The 10,174-nt window shown below is 51.0% G+C and overlaps 1 protein-coding gene and 1 long non-coding RNA gene across 7 annotated transcripts; one reads left to right on the top strand and one right to left on the bottom strand.

Annotated features, from left to right (window-relative positions):
- Nucleotides 1-739, top strand: LOC105501115. The gene is made up of 2 exons (XR_001000139.1): nucleotides 1-168; nucleotides 367-739. It is a non-coding gene; the product is annotated as an uncharacterized LOC105501115 (long non-coding RNA).
- Nucleotides 740-1,077: 338 nt separating this feature from the next.
- HMBS (hydroxymethylbilane synthase) lies at nucleotides 1,078-9,382 on the bottom strand. 6 transcript variants are annotated; one of them, XM_011926928.1, is made up of 14 exons: nucleotides 9,193-9,382; nucleotides 6,175-6,228; nucleotides 5,785-5,857; nucleotides 5,406-5,455; nucleotides 5,264-5,319; nucleotides 4,788-4,865; nucleotides 4,498-4,575; nucleotides 4,300-4,375; nucleotides 3,067-3,180; nucleotides 2,466-2,504; nucleotides 2,106-2,225; nucleotides 1,818-1,871; nucleotides 1,608-1,694; nucleotides 1,078-1,517 (listed from the first exon to the last, which is right to left on the bottom strand). In XM_011926928.1, exons 1-14 carry the CDS (start codon nucleotides 9,223-9,225, stop codon nucleotides 1,344-1,346), a joined length of 1,086 nt encoding a protein of 361 aa, XP_011782318.1. In that variant the 5' UTR covers nucleotides 9,226-9,382; the 3' UTR covers nucleotides 1,078-1,343. The 6 variants fall into 6 exon arrangements, with proteins under 6 accessions (XP_011782318.1, XP_011782320.1, XP_011782323.1 ...); XM_011926930.1 differs by lacking the exon at nucleotides 9,193-9,382 and adding an exon at nucleotides 6,405-6,513; XM_011926933.1 differs by lacking the exon at nucleotides 2,106-2,225 and having other exon boundaries at nucleotides 9,103-9,382.
- Between the last annotated feature and the right edge of the window lie 792 nt (nucleotides 9,383-10,174).

The raw sequence follows: 10,174 nt of genomic DNA, 5'->3' as shown, positions 1-10,174 counted from the left end.
GGCGGCGCCGCACCTGCCCCCCTCGGCGCTCGTGACTCAGCCAGCTGCCCCATCCTGAGTCGCTAAGGGGCTGCGGGGAGGCCGCAGCACCTTCTGGAAGACTTAGCCTTCCGCTCTGACGCAGGGCAGAGGTGGGCAGTCCAGGCCGAGAGGCCGGCGGCCCTGAAGGTGAGTGAGGCCCTCGGCAGCTGCAGCCGGGGTGTCTGGTACTCCCCCGGCGTGGTGCTTAGCCCAGGACTTTCAGACGTGGCCGCTGGCCTGGAGGCTTTGGTGGGAGAGACACGATCGCTGATTTCGGTCTGGCGCCCCCTCTGCGGCCGGGACCGAGGCCTTTCACATCAGATCTCCCTCCATCTTCATTCATAGGTCTGCGCTGGGGCCGGGACGAAGCACTTGGTAACAGGCACATCTTCCTCCCGAGTGACTGCCTCCTACGAGGACATTTGGGGGAGGGCAAAGGCCTGCAGTTTGGCTTCACGGCTGGCTATGTGGACAGCAAGAGTCGTTTTCGCGGAAGCCGACTGGCAGCCAAGCCTGTCGGGCCTCCCCATTTCCCTTCCAGCAAACTCAACTCGGCAATCCAAGCACCTAGATACCAGCACAAGTCGGTTAATCCCTGTCTGGACTGAGCCTCCGTTGGCTTCCGAACTGGAATTTTGCAGCTAACCCTTCCAAGACTAGAACCTTAGGCATTGGGGAGTTTTAGATGAACTAATTTTATTAAAGGATTGTTTTTTTTAAAATGGAGCATTTGTTTTCATTTTGCAAGAGAGTTGCAGGATTAGTGACTTTCTATACTTTCCTGATAGTGGGGGTGGGAGGGGCCATGCAATATAAATAGGCTCTACTGTTAACTGAAGAAGGGGCAAACCATAGGAATTTAAGATTATGGCTCTGTTTCTTGGTGTTCCTGGGAGACAATTTATTCTGTGTAAAATGAAAACTATTGAGGCAGAAGCAGAAAGGATGTACCAGGAGAACTTTGGGCGAAAGTCCCAGCCTCCGAGGTAAGGATGAAAGGGCTTTGTGTTTGTTCATATCTTCCCGCCAACCCCCCCACCCCCCACACACACAAAAACACCTTCAGAGCTGGTTTATTAGTAGAGTTGGTTACATTCAAAGGCTGTGGCTTGGACTTCTCTAAAGAGATGAAGCCCCCACATACTGAGGAGGCAAGGCAGTCATCGAGGCCCCAAACTGAGGCAAATCCCCGGAAGGCTTGAAGCCTGCAGTTCAGTCTTCTGGGGTAATCACTCCCCAGACAGCAGTGAGAATGGGGCACTGAGGGCCAGGATGTAGGCACTGGACAGCAGCAACCCAGGCATCTGTGCCCCACAGACCAGTTAATGGGTATCGTTAAGCTGCCGTGCAACATCCAGGATGTTTTTGGCTCCTTTGCTCAGCAGCAAGTTGGCCAGGCTGATGCCCAAGTTCTGGGCAGCCAACTGGGGCCCTCGTGGAATGTTACGAGCAGTGATGCCTACCAGCTGTGGGTCATCCTCAGGACCATCTTCATGCTGTATGCAGGAAGGAGGTGGGAATTGGTGAGAACAAATGAGATTATATGCACTCTTGTTTATTACCCCCTCACCCTCCAGCTTTGGTACCTGGGCAGGGACATGGATGGTAGCCTGCATGGTGTCTTGTATGCTATCTGAGCCATCTAGACTCCAGACTCCTCCAGTCAGGTACAGCTGGGGAAGAAAACAGTTGCCTCAGCACAGTCTGAGAGCGGACTGCTTAGAAACCTGGGATGCACAGGAAGAAATGCCATAGTCCTCCCTTCCCTGGCTTCCCATCTATTTCCCCCCACTTACTTGCCCATCCTTCATAGCTGTATGCACAGCTACTGGCACACTGCAGCCTCCTTCCTGTAATGAGAAGTTCTTGTGAGCTCCAAGGGCTCTTAACACCATCCTGTGACCACAGACCTGAGGACATCACTGAAAAGGTAACTGTGGGCTCAGACCTGGTCCTCTCCATACACAACTTTCAACAAGAATGAGTTAGCACTATATACAGAGCATTCATGTGAGAAATCATCCCCACCACCTTTCCCAGCTCTCCAAGTCCCCAGCCCTCCACAGGTGGAGCACAGGCCCTACCAGGTGCCTCAGGAAGGCCCTTTCAGCGATGCAGCGAAGCAGAGTCTCGGGATCATGCAGCACACCCACGAGATCCAAGATGTCCTGGTCCTTGGCTCGGACTTCCACGCCCAAGGCCCCCTGATGGAAAAACAGCCTAGGACATCAGGCCTGCTCTTTCCCCAACCAATGGCGCAAAGCATAGGACCACCTCTATCTACTCACTCCCCAGAGCCTTTTGGACCGGTAGCATCCCAAGGCCTGCCCCTCCCTGAGAATGCTATTCTGGGGAAGCAGATGCAGAAGGTTGTGAGACCAGCTTCTTGGTTGAGAACAAAGGGAAGGGATATGTCACCATGTGGCTTCCCTGGTCAAGTATACCTGGCCCACAGCATACATGCATTCCTCAGGGTGCAGGATCTGTGGAAGCAGAACAGGTAGTCAAAAGGGTGGACACAGGGATGTCTAAAAACACTTGGCAGTGAGATGATTCCTATCATCGAGAAAGCCTGGGTAGGCCTAAGTGTGAATCTGGCCTCTTTTTTTTTTTTTTGGTAAATTTTCTCCATGAAGGCCTAGAGTCTGGCCTCTGATTCACAATCTTCCCAGCCTGTGGTGTTAGAGGTGGGGTGGTCAAGAAGTGAAGACAGATGGTCCTTGAAGTTGAAAACACAAGCTGAAAATGCATTTAATATACCTAGCCTACCTTACATGTGCTCAGAACACTTAACATTAGCCTATTATAGTTGGACAAAATCATCTAACACCAAGCCTATTTTACAATAAAGTGCTAAATATCTCATGTAATGAATACTATACTGAAAGTAAAAAACAGAATGGCTGTATGGGTACTAAGTACAGTTTCTACTGAACGTATATCACTTTCACACAATCATAAAGTCTAAAAATCCTAAATTGGGGATGACTATAAGGCAGAAAGGAGATGCAGATGAACTGGGGATAGGATAGGGGCAGCCCCTACCTGCCCCACCCGGTTGTGCCAGCCCATGCGCTGCAGGCCAGCTGTTGCCAGGATGATGGCACTGAACTCCTGCTGCTCGTCCAGCTTCCGAAGCCGGGTGTTGAGGTTTCCCCGCTGTGGAGAGTTGCTAAGGACCACAGTGTCGGGCAGTCTGGGGCCTCATGAGATTCCCTCTGCCTGAGTCTGTCTTTCCTTCTCTAGGGGTCTGCTTTTCACTCATCTTCCAGCTCAGCTTAATGGTAACAGCTAACACTTACATCATACTTACTACATGCCAGACACTGCTCTAAAAGTACTTTCCATATGTCAGCTCATTTCATCTTCACAACAACCCTGTGAGGAAGGTAGTATTATTATCCCCACTTTACAGATAAGGAAAATGACATAGGGAGGCTAAATGACTTGCCAAGGTTACAAGACCTCTAAGAAACCTTCCCTGAACCCCCAGACTTCTGTGTTTAGATGTTCCAACTAGAAGTTTCCAGAAAATTCCCAACTTCACTTATTGGAGCACTTCGCACATACTATTTTTAAATTTAGTTTTATGAAATGTACTACATATTCATTGTAAAAGTCAAAACAATATAGTAGCATATAAAAATGGAAGTACTGGCCAGGTGTGGTGGCTCAAGCCTGTAATCCCAGCCCTTTGGGAGGCCAAGGCTGGTGGATCACCTGAGGTCAGGAGTTTGAGACCAGCCTGACCAACATGGTGAAACCCCATCTCTACTAAAAATACAAAAATTAGCCAGGTGTGGTGGCAGGCACACTGTAATCCCCACTACTTGGGAGGCTGAGGCAGAAGGATTGCTTGAACTCAGGAGGCAGAGGTTGCAGTGAGCCTAGATTGCGCCACTGCACTCCAGCCTGGGCAACAGAGTGAGACTCTGTCTCAAAAAATAAAAAATAAGGAAGTACTCCCTATCCCTCCAGAAGTAGTCACTGTTCAGTATAACTACATTATCCCTAAGTAAAAAGTAAACTCTACATATGCAGGGGAATGTTTATCTTGCTCACCATTATCCCCAATGCCTTGCACTCCAAACACTTGTCTGGGACTAAGAAAACATTAGACTATAAATGAGTGGACGGATGAGTGGATGGAAGGACAGACAGGCCACTAACCCCACGGGCTGCTTGCTGGAAGCCCCTTCCACTCTCAGGACTCCCAGAGCCCTCTAGACCTTGCCTTTTTCCTTGGCTGCTGCCCCCATCACTCTTCTAAAAGGATACAATACTCCTGAACTCCAGATGTGAGAACTTTCTCTGCAGCTGGGCCGCTCTCCGCAGGGAGCTGGTTCCCACCACACTGTCCAGAGGGAGGTTACAATGAGATTTTAACTCTAGGTGGTCACTGTTCCTTTCCTCCTCCTCCCATCCCTGCATCTTCTGGGCACATCCCACCAAGCTGCCTATCCAGGCCCCACTTACCTCTTCTCTGGCAAGGTTTCTAGGGTCTTCCCAACAAATTTTGGGTGAAAGACAACAGCATCATGGGGGTTTTCCCGCCTGGAGGAGGAGGGAAGGGCATAGAACGAAGGAAGAAATTTAAGTTCAGATCACCACCAACTCACTGGTATTTCCTGAGTTTTCTGCCACCAGTCAACACTCCTCAGGGCAGAGGAGATAACCCTGGAGCAGAGGGTCAGATCCCAAAGTGAAAGGCAAAGTTTCACCTGATGCCTACCCCTGCCCAAGCCCCTTACTTGCAAAACTCTTACTTGCAGATGGCTCCGATGGTAAAGCCAGGAGGAAGCACTGTGGGCAGGTCCTTCAAGGAGTGAACAACCAGGTCCACTCTACAGAGATGGGAGATGGGGGCGAACAGAAAGGGAATGAGCAGCCAGCCTTCACCCCTTCTCCACCCACCCCTGCCTCCACTTCAGTGGTGGAGCCTAGGGCAGTTCAGGAAGCACGCCTTCCCAAAATCTCAGGAGCATGAAACCTGCCCTCCTCTCACTCTCCCTCCTACCCTCCCTCCCCCAGGCATTCTTGCAGTCCAGGCAGCCAGCTGGCTCAGAACCAGACTCTCTCCTTTTCTGAAGCCTGAAAAAACCCACCTATGCGCCGCCTTCAGCCTCTCTGAGGGTTTAAGCCCAGCAGCCTATCTGACACCCGGGGTCCCAGCAAGAGACCTAGCATACTAGGTTCCCAGCAAGAGACTGGGAGGGCACCACACTCTCCTATCTTTACTTACTCATTCTTCTCCAGGGCATGTTCAAGCTCCTTGGTAAACAGGCTCTTCTCTCCAATCTGCCGGACAAGAAAGAGCCTGAGTGAATCCCTTCAGGGAAGGAAAGAAGAGTGGGGACAAGAACTGGGGAGGAAGATGTTGTTACCTTAGAGAGTGCAGTATCAAGAATCTTGTCTCCTGTGGTGGACATAGCAACTGAGGAGAGAGTCAATCAATCAGGCGCTCATTATTGATCAGCACTTACTGAGCCCAGCACTGTGCTACGATTCATGATGAGGACAGAGGCACATAATTCCTGGTCCCTGCCCTCTGAGTATATACGATCAAGCAGGAAGACCAAAACACTCATAAAAAGACCCAAAGCTCAAGATGTTAAATGCCAGGCTAACCCAGGTAGTCAGAGCTGGAGGTATTCAGAGGAAAGCACCTCTGGCTTAGCTATAGGCAAAGCCAGAAATGCTGTGTTCTCCCTTGTCGGGGTACTAGGCTTCCCATTAGCTTCCACTCCTTTCCAGAAAACTCACTGATTTCAAACTGCAGGCTGGGGTACAAGGCTTTCAGTGTTGCCACCACACTGTCCGTCTGTATGCGAGCAAGCTGCGGGTAGAGATTTGGATTAGTCCTGCCCTTCCCAGCCACTGATCAGACTCTTATAGGTTAGGCAGATGCTGAAGGGACTGGAATTTCCATCTGAGAATGAGAAGGGGCTTGGGAGCCCTCTGTACTCCAACAATTTTCCCAGCCTAGGGACGATCTTGCCGTAGAATGTAATCTGCCATTCCCCAGGGAACTTAACGCCCAGCCACACCATCTCCTCCATACTAAGAAGTAAGCCTCTGAGTCCCCCAATTTGTGATGCTGTGAGCATCACAACTGTTCTGACAAACCTCTTCCACCCGGGCTCCTGCACCCACCTGGCTCTTGCGGGTACCCACGCGAATCACTCTCATCTTTGGGCTGTTTTCTTCCTGCAGAAAAAGTCCCCAGGTCACAGTCCCCTCTGTTCCTTGTGTTCCTCAACACCTTGTCCGAGAACCAGAATCACTGGCTTGGAAGAAAGGAACTTCAGAACCTGGCCTGTGGCTAGCTGGGGCTCAGAGTGGGGAAATACTCCAGGGCTGGTCCCTTTCACCTTCCTCAGTACCTTCTGCCCTCCTCAGGGATCCAGAGAAGCGGAGACTAGAGGGAGGCAACAGCAGGACCTGCTGTTGCTGCCACTGCAGTAACCAGGACACTGAGCCCTGAAGCCCACCTTGGCCAAGGAAGTTGTCAGTAGGAGTGCTGTGCACAGCCAGGTGGATAAAGAGATAAGGCCCATCAGCCTGGCTACAGGAAGGGTGGGGCCTGCAGCTGGCAGGGGCAGGGCAGCCAGGACCACATTGGGAAACCTGTGCTGAGTCACTGGAGGATAGATTCATTATCTACAACAGACGAGGCACTTGAGAAAATTTCAGTGCCATCCAGATGCCACATGGAGTAGACTAGAGTCTAACAGCAGCAAGCTGCCACCTTCTCCAGCAAGAGGCCCAGATGTCTGGCTGCAAAAGAACTCAAGAGGATGAAGATCCCACAGCGGGGAAAGCTGACAGTATTAACGGTCACTTAATCTGGCTGGACTGCATGCATTCAGGACTGAGGTCAACAGATCTGATGTACAGTCCTGCTCAGCCTCTTGGCTGGGTGACCTTGGGTACACTGTCCCATCAGGATCTGTTTGTTCATCTATAAAATGAAGAGGCCGGACTCAGGTTTCTTCGGCCTCAGATGTTCCATAAGACTAGGAGGCTGCGCTGCCTAAAGTTTGTTCACCTAGAGTGTTGCCTCCGGTTTCACCAACAAGGAAATACTGGGAGGCCAGAGCCCAAGTCAAGAACTCAAGAGGACACACCTCTTCCTCCTGCCAGAGTACCTTGGACAAAAGTATTCACTGCCAAGCAGGTAGAACTGAATTCTACAGTCTAAGACAGACGTCTCATTTCTCTCTTTTTTTTTTTTTTGAGATGGAATCTTACTCTTTTGCCCAGGCTGGAGGGCAGTGGCATGATCTAGGCTCACTGCAACCTCTACCCACCGGGTTCAAGCTAAAGGCATGCACCACCATGCCCAGCTAATTCTTGCATTTTTAGTAGAGATGGGGTTTCACTATGTTGGCCAGGCTGGTCTCGAACTCCTGACCTTGTGATCCTCGTGCCTCAGCCTCCCAAAGCACTGGGATTACAGGCCTGAGCCACCACGTCCAGCCTGATTCCATTTCTTTCTACATCAGACAGTAGCCACTGTAGATACTGATACTGTCAACAGTCGACATTCCCTGATACGGGAAGTTCATCCTATGGAGTTCCTTTTTTTTTTTTTTTTTCTTTGAGACAGAGTCTCCCTCTGTCGCCCAGGCTGGAGTGCAGTGGCACATTCTCAGCTCACTGCAACCTCCACCTCCCAGGTTCAAGCGATTCTCCTGTCTCAGCCTCCCAAGTAGCTGGGATTACAGGTGTATGCTGCCATATCAGCTAATTTTTTGTATTTTTAGTAGAAACGGGGTTTCATCATGTTCCCTAGGCTCCTCTCGAACTCCTGAGCTCAGGCAATCCACCTGCCTCGGCCTCCCAAAGTGCTAGGATTACGGGCATAAGCCACTGTGCCCGGCCTAATTTTTATATTTTTAGTAGAGATGGGGTTTCACCACGTTGGCCAGGGTGCTATGGAGTTCTTTTGCACCCAAACATCTGGGGTCTCTATTGCAGGAGCAGGTGACAGTTTGCTGCCCTCAGACTCTGGTCTACTCCATGTGATCACGCCAGTAAATTAACCCTGGGAGACCCTTTGCAAATTAGGTTAGGCTTGAAATACTAAACGTGGCCACCAAAATTCTGGGCCACAGGGAGCTCACAGAAAGGACTCTAAGGTCCCAGAACTACTAGGTTCAAACAATTCCTTAAGTTCATTGAATGTGCACAGCATATTCAAGTCAAACCGTTTCATTAAAAAATAAAACATTGAGCACTTCTATGTTGAAGCTATTGCTTCTGCATATTGTTGTCCTCTCAACAATCCTATCAGGTAGACAAGACAGGCACCTTTGGGACCATGTTACAGAAGCAACGGGTGGCACCAAGGCATGAGGTGACTTGCCCAGGGTCACAGAGATAATAACCGAGAAAGAGTTGGGGTTACAATTCAGATCTTCCTACTCCTAGTCCAGGGCTCCGGAATGACTGCAGGAGCAAAGATCACAGCCCTCACCAACTGGCCGGACAGGGGGAGATTAGCAGCTCCCCATCTCTTTCTTATCTCAGCCTGACAGTGGCCTCCACCAACTCTGCAGTTTGTGCACAAGCCCAGGGCTCAGCAAGCAGGCTTGTAATGGGAAGGCCCACAGCGGCCTCCCACCCACGGTAGTAATTCAGGAGGTGTGTCTCAGCTGGGGACTTGGAGAGTTGGTTGTGGCTGGGAGACCGCTGTAATACAAAAATAAGGCGCACTTTTAAGACGTTTGTGTGCAGTTCGGAGGCTTGGCTTGTGCTCTCTCCTCTGAATCAAAAGTGGAACGTGTCTTCCCAAAGGGGCTGCATCTGCATTCGCCTCGGCCCAGCCTCGAAAGAAAGGACCCTGTCTGTGTAGACGAACGTTCGCGGTCTGGGTCACTAAATCTACAGCCGTGCATCCCAGACCTGATGGGAATCCCACCCAGATGCCCGCAGGGACCGGGGTTCTGTTCCAGACAATCCTTCCACTCTTAACCCAGCACCACCGCTCTCTTGATTTCCCCATTCCTCCCGGAGGGCAACCGAGCTACTGGCCCTTTAAAAACTATTCGGACAAAAAAAAAAAAAAGCCGTTCTGACCAATAGCGACTGAGGATGGCAAACTGGGGCCAATTGCTGCACGGCTCGTCAAGAAGCCCAAAGTGTGCTGGTCACCGGCTCAGCACTCACCGCCGTTGCAGCCGCATCGCCGTTACCAGACATGGCTCCGCTTAGGAAGTAGGCTGTGTTTGGGTGCCGCTAAGGTCCCCCAGCCCCGGGAAGCCGGGGGCTCCGGCCGGCCAGTACCGGGGGCACGTGGGGCCCGAGCTCGTCCGACAGTCTGACTCCTGGTCTCCGCAGGGCCTCACGTCACTTCCGGCGCCCTCCCTCGAAGGGGAGGTCCCTCCCTCTGGGCGGGAATTGGAACATTGCGACAGAGTGGACCTCCTCATTCGACCTCCCCATTCCCCAGCTGTGGCATGAGCAAGTAGTGCAGCTTCTATGGCACTTCCTTTGCTCTGTTCAAGCTTAGCTTTGCTACATCCCTGAAGTAGGCAGCATTTTTCTTTTTGATACAGGGTCTGTGTCCCCAGACTAGAGTTCAGTGGCATGACCACGAGTCACTGCAGCTTTGACCTCCCGGCTTCAGCGATCCCCCCACCTCAGCCTCCCAAGTAGCTGGGACTACAGGTGCACAGCACCACGTCCGGCTAATTTCTGGATTTTTTGTAGAGACAGCAGGGAGGTGGTCTCACTATGTTGCCCAGGCTGGTCTCAAACTCCTGGACTCAAGCAATTATCTCACCTTGGCCTCCTAAAACGCTGGGATTATAGGCGTGAGCCACTGGCCCAGCCAGCATTTCAATTCTTAAGATGAGGAAACTGGTTCAGAGAGATTAAAGGTCATGCCTAAAGACAAGTAACTGAAGTGGGAGCACAAATGCTACATACTTGTAGTGAGAAAAAAGAGCTTATTAGGAAAAGTGCTTTCCCATGAACATAATTAACAATCATGATTAATAATCACCAGCTGGGTGCAGTGGCGCGCACCTATATTCCCAGCACTTTAGGAAGCCAAGGCAAGAAGACTGCTTGAGACCAGGAGTTTGAGACCACCCTGGGCAACATGGTGAAAACCTCATCTCTACAAAAAATAAAAAAATAGCCAGGT

This window comes from Colobus angolensis, unplaced genomic scaffold (genome assembly GCF_000951035.1).
Source record: "Colobus angolensis palliatus isolate OR3802 unplaced genomic scaffold, Cang.pa_1.0 Scaffold7, whole genome shotgun sequence".
NCBI classification, from domain to species: domain Eukaryota; kingdom Metazoa; phylum Chordata; class Mammalia; order Primates; family Cercopithecidae; genus Colobus; species Colobus angolensis.
The sequence above is the reverse complement of the archived record's forward strand: the minus strand, read 5'-3'. Positions and strand labels throughout refer to the sequence as shown.